The following is a 20,009-nucleotide window of genomic DNA, read 5'->3' as shown; positions in this document are numbered from 1 at the left end:
CTTCTGTGGTAGACATCAATAGATGCCATTTTGTGTCCTCTTCCAGTTGTCTCTGATTAAGGCCTCATGCACACGACCCTATGTATTTTGCGGTCTGCAAAAAAACGGATCAGCTAAAAATACAGATGACGTTCGTGTGCATTCCGTATTTTGCGGAACGGAACAGCTGGCTCCTAATAGATCAGTACTATCCCTGTCCATAACGCGGACAATGATAGGACATGTTCTATTTTCTTGCGGAACGGAAATACGGAAACGGAATGCACACTGAGTACCTTCAGGTTTTTTTTGTGGAGCCATTGAAATGAATGGTCCTGCATACGGTCCGCAAAAGAAATGCAATGGACACGGAAAGAAAATACATTTGTGTGCATGAGGCCTAAGATATGGAGCAGGGGGCTTGGGAGGTGAGGTGTAGGCCACAGCAATTCAATTCAGCGCATGTGCGGTTGTCAGTGGCAGAGAGGAGGGCTTGGGCGCAGGGCCGGTGCAAGGATTTTTGCCAACACAAGCGAAGCTACATTTTGGCGCCCCCCCCCCCCCATGCTTCTCCTCTCTGTGGTCCTGGTATCTTCTCTCTGCTTCAGACAATGGCTGGTTTAAGGACCATATTTTTCGCCCTCTAAGGCTGAGTTCACACGAGCGTGACAGATTTGGTCCGGATGCGTTCAGGGTGCGTTCAGTTAAAACCGCACCATTTTGCAAGCAAGTTAAGTCAGTTTTGGCTGCAATTGCGTTCAGTTGTTCAGTTTTTTCCGCGCGGGTGCAATGCGTTTTGATGCTTTTTTCACGCGCGTGATAAAAAACTGAAGGTTTACAAACAACATCTCCTAGCAACCATCAGTGAAAAACGCATCGCACCCGCACTTGCTTGCAGATGCAATGCGTTATTAACGCAGCCCCATTCACTTCTTTGGGGCCAGGCCTGCGTGAAAAACGCAGAATATAGAACATGCTGCGATTTTAAAGCATTGCAGAAGTGATGCATGAAAAATAATGCTCATGTGCACAGACCCATTGAAATGAATGGGTCAGGATTCAGTGCAGGTGCAATGCGTTCACCTACTGCATTGCACCCGCGCGGAAATCTCGCCCGTGTGAACTCAGCCTAAGACACACCTAGGTTTTAGAGGAGGATAATAAGAAAAAAATATTTTCCATTACACCTCAGGTCAGACCAGCAATCAGACCCCCAATGTTAATCAGACCTCAGATCAGAACCCCATGTCAGACATCATCCCCCAGCCATCAGCCCCCAATGTCAGCCATCAAACCCCCATGTCACATTTCTCCCCCTCCATGTCTCATTTTTCCCCCAGGGTGCGCCCTAAGGCGGCCGCTTGGTCTGCCTTATGGTAGCACCGGCCCTGCTTGGGCGGACCCCCGGGCATCGGCCCACCGGGATATTTCTCTGTAAGGTCTATGGCCAGCCCGCCCCTGTGACTGGAAGTGTATCTGTGGGTCTCTCCACGACCTTTCACACAGAGTAGGTACATGGTTTTTATGGGGCTCGGACTTTTCTGGTTATGCCCATGAGAGCAACGCACTGTAAATACTGACCTACTGCACTATATGATGCTGGCATGGGCCTGTACATGAGCCATGCATGCCGCAACACTGGGATAAGCTGCGGCATGCATGCCATGTTCCTATTGAGGTCCCCAGAGGACCTTGTGGGGACACAGACACAGCAGTGGTCCATGTGAGAGAACGCTGCAGCCGCTTGTAGAGACGACCAGCCGCACTGCCTGCCATCAACTGGCGCACTACCCTAGGTGCAGTAGGGAGTAGGGGCCATTCTTAGCCATTGCACAGTTTGTGTCACTGAACATAATGCAGGAAAGACGTGACACACACAAGTCTGCTGCCCAGACTGCACCAGACATCACCACGGTCACATGGGACCAGCGCTGCAGTCCTCCGCTACCAGGCGGCGCTGTGGTTGCGTCAGCCTTCCACTGTGTGCAGTGACTGCGGAGTTGGACCTCCGTCCTGCAGGTGACGCTGTCCGCTCCGCTTCCTGTTGACAAGGGGGCGGAGCGGGGGTTCTGTGATCGGGCCCGGAGAGGGCTGCTCGACTGCCGAGCTCCGTGACGGTACCGTGTTTACAACGCTATGTGTGACGGCTTTGATAGAGCCCCGGGAGGCGGCAGAGGCAGAGGTCGCGGCGTAGGGACAGGCAGAGGACGCGGGCGAGAAGGCGACACACCGCCCGCCTTCCGGGGCCAGAACAACGGAGTGGAATCCATCACCTCAGCGCAGAGGGCGGGAGGACCCCAGCAACAAGAGCCGCTACGGCCGCCCCTCAGCATTCCTCCCCTGGGAAGCATCTCTGCTGCAGGTACCCGCACCGAGGACAACCCTCCTGTACTACAACCACCATCATCACTAGCTCCATCATCCTTCCCGCTATCACATACACAATAACACTACCTCCGTCATCCTACCCACTGTCATATAGAAAGCGCCACTACCTCCATCATCCTCACTATCATATAGAAAGCGCAACTACCTCCATCATCCTCACTATCATACACAATAACACTACCTCCATCATCCTTCCCACTATCATATAGAAAGCGCCACTACCTCCATCATCCTCACTATCATATAGAAAGCGCAACTACCTCCATCATCCTCACTATCATACACAATAACACTACCTCCATCATCCTTCCCACTATCATATAGAAAGCGCCACTACCTCCATCATCCCTCCAAATACCTGCTGCACAGTATCATTGCCCCATAATCCCTCTAACTATCACATACAAGGTACCACTGCCCCATCACCTGTCAGTAAGATATGGGGTATAGGGGGGGGGGCACTGTATATAGGGTTGTGTGCACTGTATGAGGGGTTATCCTGTATCGAGGGGTTATCCTGTATCGGGGGCTGCACTGTATATAGAGGGGTTATCCTGTATCGGGGGTGCACTGTATATAGAGGGGTTATCCTGTATCGGGGGTGCACTGTATATAGAGGGGTTATCCTGTGTCGGGGGGTGCACTGCATCTAGAGGGGTTATCCTGTATCGGGGGTGCACTGTATATAGAGGGGTTATCCTGTATCGGGGGTGCACTGTATATAGAGGGGTTATCCTGTATCGGGGGTGCACTGTATATAGAGGGTTATCCTGTATTGGGGGTGCACTGTATATAGAGGGGTTATCCTGTATCGGGGGTGCACTGTATATAGAGGGGTTATCCTGTATCGGGGGGTGCACTGTATATAGAGGGGTTATCCTGTATCGGGGGTGCACTGTATATAGAGGGTTATCCTGTATCGGGGGTGCACTGTATATAGAGGGTTATCCTGTATCGGGGGTGCACTGTATATAGAGGGGTTATCCTGTGTCGGGGGTGCACTGCATCTAGAGGGGTTATCCTGTGTCGGGGGTGCACTGCATCTAGAGGGGTTATCCTGTGTCGGGGGTGCACTGCATCTAGAGGGGTTATCCTGTGTCGGGGGTGCACTGCATCTAGAGGGGTTATCCTGTGTCGGGGGTGCACTGCATCTAGAGGGGTTATCCTGTGTCGGGGGTGCACTGCATCTAGCGGGGTTATCCTGTGTCGGGGGTGCACTGCATCTAGCGGGGTTATCCTGTGTCGGGGGTGCACTGCATCTAGCGGGGTTATCCTGTGTCGGGGGTGCACTGCATCTAGCGGGGTTATCCTGTGTCGGGGGTGCACTGCATCTAGCGGGGTTATCCTGTGTCGGGGGGTGCACTGCATCTAGAGAGGTTATCCTGTGTCGGGGGGTGCACTGCATCTAGAGAGGTTATCCTGTGTCGGGGGTGCACTGCATCTAGAGGGGTTATCCTGTGTCGGGGGTGCACTGCATCTAGAGGGGTTATCCTGTGTCGGGGGGTGCACTGCATCTAGAGGGGTTATCCTGTGTCGGGGGTGCACTGCATCTAGAGGGGTTATCCTGTGTCGGGGGTGCACTGCATCTAGAGGGGTTATCCTGTGTCGGGGGTGCACTGCATCTAGAGGGGTTATCCTGTGTCGGGGGGTGCACTGCATCTAGAGGGGTTATCCTGTGTCGGGGGGTGCACTGCATCTAGAGGGGTTATCCTGTGTCGGGGGGTGCACTGCATCTAGAGGGGTTATCCTGTGTCGGGGGGTGCACTGCATCTAGAGGGGTTATCCTGTGTCGGGGGGTGCACTGCATCTAGAGGGGTTATCCTGTGTCGGGGGGGTGCACTGCATCTAGAGGGGTTATCCTGTGTCGGGGGGGTGCACTGCATCTAGAGGGGTTATCCTGTGTCGGGGGGTGCACTGCATCTAGAGGGGTTATCCTGTGTCGGGGGGGTGCACTGCATCTAGAGGGGTTATCCTGTGTCGGGGGGTGCACTGCATCTAGAGGGGTTATCCTGTGTCGGGGGGTGCACTGCATCTAGAGGGGTTATCCTGTGTCGGGGGGTGCACTGCATCTAGAGGGGTTATCCTGTATCGGGCGTGCACTGCATCTAGAGGGGTTATCCTGTATCGGGGGTGCACTGCATCTAGAGGGGTTATCCTGTATCGGGGGTGCACTGCATCTAGAGGGGTTATCCTGTATCGGGGGTGCACTGCATCTAGAGGGGTTATCCTGTATTTGGGGCAGAGGTCGCACAATTTTTTTTCCAGAAGAGTAAAAATACTCCTCTTCCCATTTTTGAGGAGTATTTTTAGGCGAGGAGGAGTACAAAGCTTGAAGTAGTAGAAATAACTGATAGTAGGCCTACATAATGTCAGGGGCTTGTTCGCATCTGCGCTGGAGGCTCTGTACGGGGCTCTGTCGCAGATTCTGTCAAACACCGGACAAAAAAACCTTACATGGGGACTTATTTGTCTGGTAAAAAGACAAGATCCTAAACAGAACCTGAATAGACTCCATAACAGTACATGGTGTCTGTTCATCTCAGTTATGCGCCCGATCCAGCACTTCCGTTATTTTCATTGTTCTGCAGAATAACAGAAATAAATAGCGGTGATGTGAACGGGGCCTAAGAGGTGGCGATGCAGGGGACCGTTACTGGTCTTAATAACAGCAGGCAGTTATAGTAAAGCATAGTCCAGTATAGTGGGTCTTCCCTGTACTTTATCACTAGTCAGACAGGTCAGTCATAACAGGGACACCTCCCCTGACAGAAGCAGTAGGCCGCAGCAGCCCTCTGGTTTTAGGTGGCATACAGCTGCACGTAGGTCTATGGCAGTTACAGGCAGGGTCCCATTAGCACTGGGGCCCTGTCCTTGTCCACACCAGTGGATCCTATGACATGTTACATGGGAGTGAAGCAGAGCTTCACTTCCAGCCTAAGTACTGCAGAAAGGCATGAGAGCCACAGCAGGGCACAGGCCTTCCTGCCACTGCCTGCCTCTTACAAACCCCACTGCCCTCCACATGCACAGGGCACTTCAGAACACCAGTGCCAGGGGCATGCCCCCTCCTCTTCTCAGAGCGTACACACAATGGAGGCTGCAGTGCCATAGCTCTGTGCCCATACACCATGAATGAATACACATACTGTAGAAATAATGTGGTGCCCCTGCCCACAGCACCTATCACCACAGAAGAGGCGCTAACTTACTGGGCACACCCTGAGCAAGAAATCGGCTAAGGTTTAGACTGAGACAGAGCAATACCTTTATGTCACCAAATCGCAGGATGAAAAGGGGAAATGCAAAGTTTCATTTGTGTGGGTCCTTCTTTCTTCTGAAGGAACAGCAAGAGTTAATAGAGCTTGGTGCATGTGTGTAGATCAACAAGCTGTACCTACAATGCCCACACAATCTGTAATGGGAAAGGAAACGGGATGTGAGATCTTACAGTATGACGGGATTAGATCGACTGAAGGGGTTAACAATGGGGATGCTTTGCAGACAGCTCGGTACTAAACAAGTTCATGGCATCAGGTAAACCTCAGGACACTCCTTTTGCGCATTATCAGTGGTACACACTGTAGAGATGATACCTGGTGCCCCCCTACCCACAGCACCCATCACCACAGTAGAAGAGCTAACTTACTGGGCTCATCCTAAGCAGCAGCTGGGACCGGAGGACGAGCCCTGCTCTAGATCCTGAACATGGTGCTCCAGGTGCTGTAGAGTGTGGGCAGCACCCACTGAGAGAGCTGCCCTGTGCAGATGGTGTGTGCATATATAGTGATATCGCGCGCTGCAGCTTCAGAGCAGCGTGCCAAATGGTCGGCAGCTCGCTCAAACTGACCAATAAAAAAGCTCCTCACTGTAATGAGCCTTGTTATTGGCTTTCAGGCAGCAGCAGCATCGCTGCCGTTCCGTTCACAGCGCTCACTGCGCTGGTGAGTGGCAGGGAAAAGTCTAAGGCGTATCGGTACACCATATACTTTTTCCAGGGAGTAAAATGGCCCGAACAGGCGTCTATGACGCTTGTACAGGTGTTATTGCGACCTTTGATTGGGGGTGCTATATATAGAGAGGATTATCCTGTATCGGGGAGGGGGGGTGCACTATATAGCGGGGTGTCCTGTATACAGAGCGGTTATCCTGTACTGGGGGATGTCCTGTATATAGAGGGGGAGCACTGTATGAGGGGGCTGTCCTGTATATAGAGGGTTATCCTGTATCGGGGGGTGCACTGTATATAGAGGGTTATCCTGTATCGGGGGGGTGCACTGTATATAGAGGGTTATCCTGTATCGGGGGGTGCACTGTATATAGAGGGTTATCCTGTATCGGGGGGTGCACTGTATATAGAGGGTTATCCTGTATCGGGGGGTGCACTGTATATAGAGGGTTATCCTGTATCGGGGGGTGCACTGTATATAGAGGGTTATCCTGTATCGGGGGGTGCACTGTATATAGAGGGTTATCCTGTATCGGGGGGTGCACTGTATATAGAGGGTTATCCTGTATCGGGGGGTGCACTGTATATAGAGGGTTATCCTGTATCGGGGGGTGCACTGTATATAGAGGGTTATCCTGTATCGGGGGGTGCACTGTATATAGAGGGTTATCCTGTATCGGGGGGGGGGGGGGGTGCACTGTATATAGAGGGTTATCCTGTATTGGGGGGGGTGCACTGTATATAGAGGGTTATCCTGTATCGGGGGGGTGCACTGTATATAGAGGGTTATCCTGTATCGGGGGGGGTGCACTGTATATAGAGGGTTATCCTGTATCGGGGGGGGGTGCACTGTATATAGAGGGTTATCCTGTATCGGGGGGGTGCACTGTATATAGAGGGTTATCCTGTATCGGGGGGGGTGCACTGTATATAGAGGGTTATCCTGTATCGGGGGGGGTGCACTGTATATAGAGGGTTATCCTGTATCGGGGGGGGTGCACTGTATATAGAGGGTTATCCTGTATCGGGGGGTTGCACTGTATATAGAGGGTTATCCTGTATCGGGGGGTTGCACTGTATATAGAGGGTTATCCTGTATCGGGGGGTTGCACTGTATATAGAGGGTTATCCTGTATCGGGGGGTTGCACTGTATATAGAGGGTTATCCTGTATCGGGGGGTGCACTGTATATAGAGGGTTATCCTGTATATAGAGGGGGTGCACTGTATATAGAGGGTTATCCTGTATCGGGGGGGTGCACTGTATATAGAGGGTTATCCTGTATCGGGGGGTTGCACTGTATATAGAGGGTTATCCTGTATCGGGGGGTGCACTGTATATAGAGGGTTATCCTGTATCGGGGGGGGGGTGCACTGTATTTCTCGCCCAGTTTCCTTGGGGGACACAGAAGACCTTGGGTATAGCTCATCTCCCTAGGAGGCGTGACACTAAGTGAAAACTGTTAAGCCCCTCCTCCACAGCTATACCCTCAGCCTGGAGAGAGAGACTGCCAGTTTTTTGCTTAGTGTCCAAGGAGGCAAGACACTCCCTGCTCTGCAGGGCTCTTTTCTCCTTGTTTAAATTTTTAGATTTTTACTTTTTTCTTTCTTTTTGTTCCAGATCATCAGGGACAACAGAGACGCACTAGACCTCTCTGTTCTCCCGGGGTTGAGCTGCGCCAGTGCCGGTCACCGCACTGCTGCCTCCCCCACAGAAGGCAAGGTGGACCAGGGCAGCCCAGCTCCCCTGCATCCCGCCAGCACAAGGGTCGCCCGCACGCCAAGCCCCTCTTCCAGCGTCCTGCCACTACGGTGCCAGTAGCTGAAGGGGCGACCCTGCTGGAATGGACCGAGGGTGATGACGGCTGTGGTAAGAGAGTGGCTTCTCCAGCCCTACGTCCCCCACCCAATGGTCTCCTGCGTGCCTGACCCCCATACTGGGCCTCTGGACCCTTCCCCTGCTGGACATAGGCTGGCCCCTGGGGTGCCGCTGTGCGGCAATCTGCTCCTCTTTTCTCCTGGCCTCATGGGACATGCTGCTAGTGAGGGGACTATATCCTGAGCTCTCCGTCTCTGGGTCCCCCCCTGGCATCTGGGCTTCCCCCCCATTTCGCCTGATCACATTGGGCTTACCGGAGGGGCAGGACGCTGCAGTGGAGTAAGGAGGACCCCTTACTCTTCCGGCCGGCGGGGTGGGCTCCCGCGGCCAGCGAGCCGCCATTCCGGCCCTCCTGTCTTTTCTGGCGGCGGGGTGGGCTCCCGCGGCCGGCAAAACCGCATTTTGGCCCCTGTCTATTCCGGCCGGCCGGGTGGCTCCCGCGGCCAGCAGAACCGCCACTTCGGGCCCCTGTATCTTCCGGCCGGCGGAGGGGCCCCCGCGGCCAGCGAGCCGCCATTCCGGCCCTCCTGTCTCTTCTGGCGGCGGGGTGGGCTCCCGCGGCCGGCAGAACTGCACTCCGCGCCCCCCTCTCTTTCGGCCGGCGGGGTGGGCTCCCGCGGCCCGCATTGGGCTTGACTATGCCCCAGCAGGTGCCGGTCGGCGGGGCTCCGCTAGTTGGTCCCAGGCTTCGGGCCTGCTGGGCCGCAATCCCGACCGGCCTGCGGGGTGGGCTCCCGCGGCCGGTTTGAACCGCCATTCCGCCTCAGGTCCCGGCGGTATGACGGGCCGGACGCCGCAACTTTAGCCCCCGGCTTCGCGGCCTACTAGGCCGCAATTTTCCGGTCTCTGGTGGAGGGGGCGGGAACTTCTCCAGGCGCGATTTTTTTCCCGCCTGGAGGTTCCTCCGCCCCCAGGGGATCGCACGCCGCCCTCCAGGCCGGATCCCTGTTAACCCTTTGGGTACAGGCCGGCTCCCACAAGTGGGTCTGTATAGTTAGCCCTCCTTTTTTTCTCCTGGTCTTCTCAGGGCCCCTATATAGTGGCTCCCCTTTAGCCTCAGAGGCTGGGTTTTAAATTAGATAAAAAAAAAAAAAAAAAAAAAAAAAAAAAAAAGTTTTATAATGATAAAATAATTAATAATTGATCATGATTTCTATTGGGCTGCGCAGGACGCTGCAGCCTCATCAGTAATGCTGCATGTCTGCATGTCCTCTTTCCACAGGCGGCATGGTGTTGCGCTCCCAGCCTGCGTCGCTGCTAGGGCATTTCCCCTTTTAGGTGGTTTTTTTCTTGCCTCTTCCAGGATACGGCGCTGGCCAAGTGCATTCGGACCTTCTGTAGGCAGCATTCATCGTCTCTCCGGTTATGGTGCCTGCCATGTGCATTCCCCCCCTTCCTAGGCGGGCTACTGCACTCCCCCTGGCTGGCCATGTGCATAACCCCCTTCTTAGGCGGAATACTGCACCTTCACCGGATACGGTGCTGGCCATGTGCACGACTCCCTTCCATAAGCGGAACGCTGCACTCTCTGGTTTTGCTGCCGGCCCTGTGCGGGACCCCCTTCCTGGGCGGAACGCAGCACTCACTGGATTCGCTGCCGGCCATGTGCGTGACCCCCCTCCTGGGCGGAACGCGGCACTCTCACTGGATCTGTTGCCGATCATGTGCATGACCCCCTTTTTTAGGCGGAATACTGCACTCTCGCCGGATACGGTTTTGGATATGTGCACATCCCCCTTCCATTGGTGGAATGCTGCGCACTCGCTGATGTGCTATGATGTACTATGTTCTTATGCTGCACTCACTGGTTTCGCTGCCGGCCATTTCTTAGGCGGTATGCTGCACCCTTGTTGGATTCCCTGCCGGCCTTAGGTATGCCTCCTTCCCTCAGGCAGCATACATACTTCCCTCTGTCGTTGGTTGTTTCCTCGCAGGTACGTTGCTGGCCACGTGAATGTATCCCATACATGGCAGGGTGCTTGCGCTCTCGCTGGATCCGCTGTCGGCCATATGCATGGCCCCTCTTCCGTAGGCGGTGTACGCACTCTTGCTGGATTCTCTGCCAGCCCGGGGCATGCCTTCCTTCCTCAGGCGACATGCACGCATCCTTAGTGACTGTGTTTGTCTCTTGCCAGTACATTGCTGGCAATGTGTATGACTCCCATGCATGGCGGTGTGCTCGCACTCTCCCTGGATGAGATGCTGGCCATGTGCTTTACCCTCCCTTTTTCTGGGCGTTGTGCTACACTCTCACCGTATACATTGCTGGCCAGGAGAATGGCCCTCTAACATGGGTGGGACGCTTGCACTTCCATTGGTTACGGTGCTGGCCTTGTGCATGACCACCTCTCACTTCAAGGGCAGAATTTGGCACGCTCATGAGATTCACGGCTGTCCTTGTATGGCTGTGCTGGACTTGTACATGTCCCCCTTCATTGGCAGAGTAGTTGCACTCTCGCTGAGTTCAGTGTTGGGTGTATTATTGCACACTCATTTAATGCTAGGATATCCCTGTGCATGTTCCCCTTTCGCTAGGTGGACCTCCTGCGTTCCTGCTGGAATATAGGGTAATGTCCTGCTTCTCTGAAGTAGGTACGGCCTTAGGCATCACTCCCTTTTGGGACGGGTCTTTGCACTCTTGCCGTCTGCTGTTGGCCAGGTACAATTTCCCCCCTTTCGGGGTGGGCTGATTGCGTTCCTTCGCATGCTATGCTAGGTTTGTGCATAACTCCCTTTCAGGTTGCACTTTGCAATTCCGTACATGCTGGGGCACTCTGGGACGAGCCCCCCCCCCCCCCTTTTTTTCTAGGTGGGTTGGCCTTCTCGCTGCTTACGGGGCTGCTCGTACGTATGCCTCACCTGCTTCCTGCGGCATACCTTTGTTTCTTGGGAGACGATGCTTGCCGCCAGCCTTGCACTCGTCCCTAGGGAGTTCATTCTGTCCTCCTGACCGGACAGGCTCTTTTGCTCTCTGCTGCACCGAGCTGACAGGGAGTGTTCGTGGGTCCTAGATGCATGCCCATGCGTCCTTCTGCGGCATTACTTCCCTGCGCTAGTGGTCACATGGTCGAGAGTGCTGTTGTCTGCGGCGCCTCTCGAATTCTTCGTTGACTCTGGCAGGACTGTGGTTCCCTTGCCTGCTGCAATTTCCTCCTCTTCGGATGCAGTGTGGTATGAGTCCTTCCTCTTGGCGCCTCTACGCTCCTGTCTGATCTGCTACCGGGTTCGGGCTGCTCTTCTCGGGAAGGTCACCCGACTTCTCTTGGGTGCTGGATTACCCAGGTCCGGGGACCTCCGCCTTGGGTTCTTCAAGGTATTCGCCTTCTGCGAGACGGTGGACTGGGCGTCTCACAGTGTAGCGGATTCTGCTTTTGAGCTGTCCTATGGCTTCCCTGTTGCCCACTCCTCCTTTCGGTTGGAGGGTGTGTTGTCGGCCTCTGTCTCGGCGGCCTTATCTCGCCGGCTTTGTTCGGCTCCCGCTCTATACGAATCACTCCGATGTGGCTTCTCGCCAGCCTTCGGAGGCTGTATTTTCACGGTCCTCCCCTCTGGGGAGAGCATGTTTGTTTAAGTGGATGGTTCCGGTGTTCCTTTTGGCCTCGTACCGTCTCCCTTGTTCACGCTGGCTGTATTAGCTGTGTGCCTATTTACCGAGTCTACCGCGTTCTGTCCCCCCACTGAGTGCAGATTGCGTGGCCCGTTCTAAGACGATGGTCCTGATGTAGACTTACCTTCTCGATGTCTTGGGGGGACTACCTCGGTCCAGGTTGTCCTTTGGTCTCCCTCACCGGGACTGTACAACGTGGTTGCATCGGCATGGACTTTAGCCTGCCTTCCCCTGGCGTCTGGTGGATCCTTTGGGTTCTTTCCCTCTGTCCTCTGCTCCTCCACTCGGGTGGATACGGGACAACGTTGTTTGAGGGCCGACGGGGCTAGTTTTGTCGACCCTTGTGCCCGTGTTACTGGTCTGCGCCTGATCACATTGGGTTTTCGCCTGCTTGCCAGGCGACTGTCCGCTCCTGGCTGTGTTTCGTCCAGGATCTGTCGTAAGACTTAGGTTTTTTTTTTTTTTTTTTTTTTTTGACTGGGGTTCTGTGGGAAGCTGTGCATTCCCCACACTGAAGTTCTTTCCCCATGGTTCTGTCTTTTCCTTGAGGTGTCAAGTGTCGGCGCTGTTCTTCCTCTTCCAGCGTTCCCGGCCCTCTGGCCTGCCAAGTCCTTCTTCCTCGGAGTGGCTCTTTGGTTCCTCTGTACTGTCCTTCGGTACCGCCCTGGGGACTGTATTCTGAGCTCTCGGCGCTCCAATCTTGTCCTTGGAGCCGTTACAGGAGTTCTCTCTATCCCTTCTGTCCTGTACGGTCGTGTTCCGTATCGGTCGTGTCTCTGACGGGTGCCAGATTGGCCTTTTTTGTTGTTACGAGCTTTCTGTCTTTTCCAGGTCAGGGCTGTTTCTGCATCCCGTTTCTTCCTTCCTTCTGAAGGTGGTGTTTGCCTTTCGCTTCAACACCTCACCTATTTGGTCGTTGTTTGGGCCTTGCCGTTTTTACTTGGAGATCTCCGACTCTTGCAGACGTTCGGCCTCTTGGGTTTCCAGGAGGTCTGTGCATAGGGTTGACAGACTCCAGGGTGGTTTTCCTCCGCTTGATCAGATTGGCTATTGCTGAGGTTACCGCACCTAGGGCAGGATTCTGTCGTTGGTGTCACCGTTCCTTTCACCAGAGCGGTCGGTGCCTCCTGGGCTGGAGGCATTGGGCTTCGGCTGTGCATTTGGGCACGGTGGCCACGGGTCTGCCTTGCACGCCTTACTGAGTTTCTACAGGGTGCATGCTCTGACTTTGGCGGATGCTGCCTTACCCCGCCTGGGTTTACAGGCGGCGGTTCATTGATGCCTTTCGGGTGCTTCACCTTGGTGCTGTGGTCCCTCCCCCTTTTGGACTGCTTTTGAACGTCCCAAGGTCTTCTGTGTCCCCCAAGGAAACTGGGCGAGAAAACGAGATTTTTGTATAACTTACCAGTAAAATCTCTTTCTCGCTCTTTCCTTGGGGGACACAGCACCCACCCATTCATTGTTTTTTCTCTGTGCGTTTTCCGAGTTTTTGTTACCCGTTGGGTAGTTGGCTTTTTGGTTCCTTGTTGGTCTTTGCCTTTTCTCACTGCTTGGACACGCAACTGGCAGTCTCTCTCTCCAGGCTGAGGGTATAGCTGTGGAGGAGGGGCTTAACAGTTTTCACTTAGTGTCACGCCTCCTAGGGAGATGAGCTATACCCAAGGTCTTCTGTGTCCCCCAAGGAAAGAGCGAGAAAGAGATTTTACTGGTAAGTTATACAAAAATCTCGTTTTTTCACTTCTTGGAGGCGCCATCTGCATGTGCAGTAAGGTGTCTGTGCCCGGGCACAGTGCCGTCTCGGAGATGTGATAATATGGCGCAGTCCTATACAGTACCACTACCTCCATCATCTATACTTGGTACTACTTCCCCTGTCACTCCTGCCACTACCAGAAATACTCTACAGTGCCCCCCCCCCCCCCCCCCATCTGTACTTTGGATAAAGGGTGTTTTTGGGGTCCCTGATGATCTCCCCCATGTTATATCCTGGATAGGTGCTGAGCGCATGAAGTGTATTTAACTGCATCCTTTTGAAGAGACAGAATCGAGATGCTCCTCTCAAAGGGAACCTGTCGCCTGCGCTGTGCAGCCTCCATGCGGGGAGTGTAGGGACAGAGCTGCCTGACGCTGGTGGGATGTCAGTACAGACTGGCTTTAGCCCACAGCACGCACCAGCGCTGCGAGGGAGAGGCGTCCACTGCTGTCCCCATCCTCCCCCGCCTCCGGACGATGAGTGACAGGTTTCTTTACTGTTGTGCCTGTCACTTGTGGTCCGGGGGGTGGGCACAGTGAGCCTCACCGAGCTGTGGGCTTCTGCAGATCAGTACTGTGAAAGATATTGTCCCTACACCGCGCTGCCCTCAGTGAGGAAAGCATAGTGCAGCTGACAGGTTCCCTTTAAAGGGATTCTCTGCTTTTGCCGTACTGATGACTTCTCCTCAGAATAGCATAAAACAAAATGTAGAAGCAGCAGCACTCGGTCCTTGTTGATGTATCCTAGTAGATGCAACAGCCTCACCAATGGCCCTGGATCCAACGGCCGGAATATATAGATAAATGCAGACGGTGTCAGCAGCATCTCACATCATCGACTTTTATTTGGACTTCAAAGCAACAATACACATAGCAGCAACGTTTCGGCTGATACACAGCCTTTGTCAAGCCTATTCACATTGTGTTACATCCATGTATTTATGTAAAAACAAGTGCGCCACCCCCATCCAGATTATCCAATTGCAGGCAATGGTATAAACTGACCAATGAGTATGCATATTTCTTCAACCCCTCTTTAGCCTAATTTACCTATATGTCTCACCTGAATGTCCACCAATCACACTATAGGTCAACCCCATCATCGCATGACATCCGACATTGCTGTGCACCAAGTGTAGATCACAACATCAATCACCGCATTCGGAGTTCCTCACCGCCATGTGCGCATGTATACACAGCTGTACAATCACTCACGTCATAGTCAGTGCCCCCCACAATGCGTCCGTGGGTCCGCCCCTCAATGTCACGTCGCTCCGTCCTCTGCTGCTGACGTCATCGGGCCGCGACACGCGCTCCTAACTACATCATCCTAGCACCAACGCGCAACTATCTGACCTCACAGAGGGTGTCCCAATGTTGCCACGGCAACTAACAGCGTCACCGGAGGCATCCGAGTATCCACAGAAGCCCCACAACTATAGGCTGCGATCCACCACCTGTATATGGGTAGCCCCAAGTAATCACAATCCACACTATATAATATAGATTATAGGATAGTGATTCCAGACTACCAAAACTATTGATCCAGCAATGTCAGACTCACGGCACACTATCCATATCCCAGTATCCAGAGGCACTATATATGTCCTAATATCGCTATATACACTCCTCAACATCTAGCTTGACCAATAGCTTAAAGGGACACTGACAGGCCGAATAAGCATAATTAGCTGTATATATGTATGCACAGGTCTTCTATTGTGTATTAAAAACATATAAGTCTAACCCCTGTCCACCTTATGAAGACTGTAAAATGATGTTTTATAACCTGATAGAATTGCTTGTCTTTCTGCCCAAGGGGCGGCGTTTCAGCTTCGCTGGGCGGCTTCTGCGCTGCTGAGAAAAGTGCCCGGCGCAGAACGCAGGCGCAATGTGATCCCGGCCAGTGAGGGTGCTGGGCGCATGCACCGGATCTGGGAACGTCGGGGACAGCAGAAGCCGCCCAGCGAAGTGAATATTGATGAGCTGGGCGGCGCTTCAGAACGGCGGTTGGGGGGCGGCTGCCTGGGCAGAAGTAAAGCTGAAACGCCGCCCCTTGGGCAGAAAGACAAGCAATTCTATCAGGTTATAAAACATAATTTTACAGTCTTCATAAGGTGGACAGGGGTTAGACTTATATGTTTTTAATACACAATAGAAGACCTGTGCATACATATATACAGCTAATTATGCTTATTCGGCCTGTCAGTGTCCCTTTAAGTCTGTCCCGCCCAAAAAATACATGCGAGTGTCATCATCTGCTCTGCCATCCTCTGCTCGCAGGACAGAATTACCATACACTCTCGGACAATCATGGATGGGGAAAAAGGCCACTGTATGTAAAAACAAAATACAGAGTTGTACACCCACAAGGAAACTACACAACAACAACTTAATCAATTGTGGAAACTCAATGTTTAATCCATACGGTTGGAGTGACTTCAAATTGTGTATCCATTTGAGTTCTTTTTTCCTCAGAATCTTATTCCTATCACCTCCCCTTCTGAGATACCCTACACCAGTGATGGCGAACCTATGGCACGGGTGCCAGAGGCGGCACTTGGAGCCCTCGCTGTGGGCACCCACACCCTGGAAATGGTCTATGATGGGGATGGCCAACCTAAGGCTCTCCAGCTGTTGCAAAACGACAACTCCCAGCATGCCCAGACTACCTACAGCTATTAGCCTACAGCAGGGCATGGTGGGAGTTGTAGTTTTACAACAGCTGGAGAGCCGCAGGTTGGCCATGCCTGGTCTATGATGTACCAGTATGCCTTAGACTTTTCCTGCCATTCATCAGCGCAGGCCGCACTATGAACAACACAGGCAGCACATTGAATGTAGGCAGGCTATTATAGCTAAGTGATAAAGTTCATGGAAGATATAATACTGTACTGGACTGTAGTATTCAGGTTAAATTGCTGTGTTGGCACTTTGCGATAAATATGTGGGTTTTGGGTTACAGTTTGGGCACTCAGTCTGTAAAAGGTTCGCCATCACTGCCCTACACCATCTATTGCCGTAATCGATTTATGGAATGCCCACACTGAATAAAGTGCTTTGCTACAGGTTTATCAATCGTACCTTTCCTAATTGTGCTCTTGTGTTTATTGATCCGCTCTCTTAGTTCCATAGTTGTCTCACCAACATATATGAGACTGCACGGGCACTGTATCATATAAATGACGTCTCTGGATCTACACGTGTAATATCCTTTCAACTTGTATATTTTACCACTGTATGGATGTGGGAAGCTATCACCTCTCATGATGCCACTGCAGTTGCAGCATGAGAGACAAGGAAAATTCCCCATATTTTTTGGGGACCAAGATTAGTTGTCTATCCAGATCTTTCCCTCCGACATCTGCCTTCCCAACTCGATCACGAATGTTAGGACCCCTTTTATATGCCATCATCGGAGGTAATTCAAATTCCTGCCATTCTTCTTTAAGGATTATGGCAATTTTGCCACTATCCTCTCCGTAGACGGACACAAAAGGGATTCTCGTCTCTATTCTATTGTGTGGACTCACATTTAGAGTGCCCTTACGTTCAGTGTTCGTGATTCTCTTTTTAGTGCGTCCCATCAATCTCTTGGGATATCCCCTGTTTGTAAACTTCCTACACATCTCATAAACACATTTTTCAAACATATCTTCTTCTGACACAATCCGGCGTACCCGTAATAATTGGCTCCATGGCAACGAGTCAACCATCTTGTGTGGATGATTACTATCATACCTCAACAGTGTGTTTTTATCAGTGGATTTTTGAAAGAGATCGGTTTTAAGTATGCCCTCCTGTAAATAAACCCTAACGTCCAAAAACTGCAGCTCACTGTCTGATACAGTGAACTGAAGTCCCCAGAAACCAGAGTTCAAGTGTTGGTGGAACTCATCACATTCAAGAGTAGTACCCTCCCAAATCATAAAAATGTCATCAATGTAGCGCCACCAGCACCGGACTCTCTCATGAAATTTGGAACGATATACCAGTCGATCCTCAACCTCCGCCATGAAGATGTTAGCGTAGGTCGGGGCCACATTGGACCCCATGGCCACCCCACGCTTCTGCTGGTAGAAGGTGTCGCCAAAGAGGAAATTCCTTCTTAGGACAACCTCCAGGAGGTCGAGGATCAGCTCCAGGAGAGAAACCCGTGCTGGCCAGGGCCACATCAATGACATTAAGCCCATATACATGGTCAATGGATGTATATAATGATACAACATCAAAGCTGACTAGCAAAAACTCCTTAAGCAGTATGATCTCATTCAATTTAGTCAGGAAGTGTCCCGTGTCCCTATGTAGGAGGGTGCCGAGGTCGCATGGACACGCAAGATCTTATCCAGAAAGATGGAGACGGTGTTAAAGATGGAACCCCTGCCCGACACAATAGATCGGCCAGGGGGGTCCACTAACCTTTTGTGGATCTTTGGCAGCACATATATCACGGGAGTGATGGGATAGCTGACACGTAGGTAATTACTTAAATCATCATTGATGATGCCATCCTCTACAGCCTTATCCAACATCACTCCTAAGATGCCCGCTATATTCCATTTGGGATCCTTCTCCCAAATACTTATCCGTGTCCATCACGACCACAGCACCCCCCTTGTCTGCCGGTTTCACAGTCAACTTTGTATTGTTTTCTAACTCTAGTATAGCCTGCCTTTCAATCAAAGATAGATTATGTCTTAATACTCTGACCCCTTCAGTTTTCAATTCATCAATGCATTTTTTTATAATCTCTATATATGCCTCAACAACATGATTGCTCTGTGGTGGAACAAATTGACTCTTATCTTTTAACCCCAACTTGTGACATGATAATACAGTCCTGGAGTCACCAGCAATCGCATTCTTGTTAATATTCTCTTTGCCAGAAAAAAAACGCTTTCAGCCTCAAGCGTCTATAGAACCTTTTGAAGGTCCAATTCTAATTCAAACCAGTCTCGAGGGATATTTGGGCAAAAAGTTAATCCACGACTTAATACTTGGATCTGGGCTTCACTTAGCTGTATAGAGGAAATATTGACAACGAGGTCTACTGCTTCCGACCCCGTCTCGTGGCACGGCCCTGTGGATGTTTCGGAGGACACGATTGTATCGGTGGCAGATTTTTTTGTGAGGCCGGTGAGGTTTCCTACCGCCCCTTTGATATCCACCTCCCCTCCTCCTCTGTTGGCTCCTAAAAAAATTCTATGTACCTGACTCATCAGTTGAGTCAGAGTCCCCTGTAGTTAAGCCAAATTTGCCTTGTTCAAAACGTTTCCCTCTCCTCCGTCGGTTATTCCTCTGGGTTTGCGTAGACTGCCAATTATATACTTTGCCAGATTGATAGTCTTCAAGGTCTCTATGCCACTTATCTCTTTTCACACGTTCAACCTCCACTCTATGACGTGCCACGTGCTGAGACATTTTATCTTTGTATGTTATATATTCTTCCACACTCAATAGGCCTTGGATTTGGGTATCCAGATCACTGAGCACCTTCTTGAGACTTTCCACCTCTTTCTGAAGGAAATCTATATATAATCTATTGTTTTCACATACAGTGGCCTTTTTCCCCATCCATGATTGTCCGAGGGTGTATGGTAATTCTGTCCTGCGATTATGGCGGAGCAGATGATGACACTCGCATGTATTTTTTTGGCGGGACAGACTTAAGCTATTGGTCAAGCTAGATGTTGAGGAGTGTATATAGCGATATTAGGACATATATAGTGCCTCTGGATACTGGGATATGGATAGTGTGCCGTGATCGCACTCGTGAGTCTGACATTGCTGGATCATGTGGATCAATAGTTTTGGTAGTCTGGGATCACTATCCTATAATCTATATTATATAGTGTGGATTGTGATTACTTGGGGCTACCCATATACAGGTGGTGGATCGCAGCCTATAGTTGTGGGGCTTCTATGGATACTTGGATGCCTCCGGTGACGCTGTGGGTTGCCGTGGCAACATTGGGACACCCTCTGTGAGGTCAGATAGCGTCGGCGCTAAGATGATGGAGTTGGGAACGCGTGTCGCGGCCCGATGACGGCAGCAGAGGACGGAGCGACGTGACATTGAGGGGCGGACCCACGGACGCATTGTGGGGGGCACAGACTATGATGTGAGTGCTTGTACAGCTGTGTATACATGCGCACATGGCGGTGAGGAACGCCGAATGCGGTGATTGATGTTGTGATCTACACTTGGTGCACAGCAATGTCGGACGTCATGCGATGATGGGGTTGACCTATAGTGTGATTGGTGGACATTCAGGTGAGACATATAGGTAAATTAGGCTAAAGAGGGGTTGAAGAAATATGCATACTGGATTTGGATAATCTGGATGGGGGTGGCGCACTTGTTTTTACCATAAATATATGGATGTAACACAATGTAAATAGGCGTGACAAAGGCGGTGTATCAGCCGAAACGTTGCTGCTATGTGTATTGTTGCTTTG

At 51.8% G+C, this 20,009-nt stretch overlaps 1 protein-coding gene across 1 annotated transcript in view; it reads left to right on the top strand.

Annotated features, from left to right (window-relative positions):
• The first annotated feature begins 2,012 nt into the window (after positions 1 to 2,012).
• Positions 2,013 to 20,009, top strand: part of PAIP1 (poly(A) binding protein interacting protein 1) — a 40,704-nt gene continuing 22,707 nt past the window's right edge. The window contains exon 1 of the mRNA XM_044276214.1: positions 2,013 to 2,341. Within this exon, the coding sequence (XP_044132149.1) occupies positions 2,116 to 2,341 (226 nt within the window). The 5' untranslated portion in view covers positions 2,013 to 2,115. The remainder of the gene's footprint in view (positions 2,342 to 20,009) is intronic.

The sequence above is a fragment of the Bufo gargarizans genome, chromosome 1 (genome assembly GCF_014858855.1).
Source record: "Bufo gargarizans isolate SCDJY-AF-19 chromosome 1, ASM1485885v1, whole genome shotgun sequence".
Classification (NCBI taxonomy): domain Eukaryota; kingdom Metazoa; phylum Chordata; class Amphibia; order Anura; family Bufonidae; genus Bufo; species Bufo gargarizans.
The sequence above is the reverse complement of the archived record's forward strand: the minus strand, read 5'-3'. Positions and strand labels throughout refer to the sequence as shown.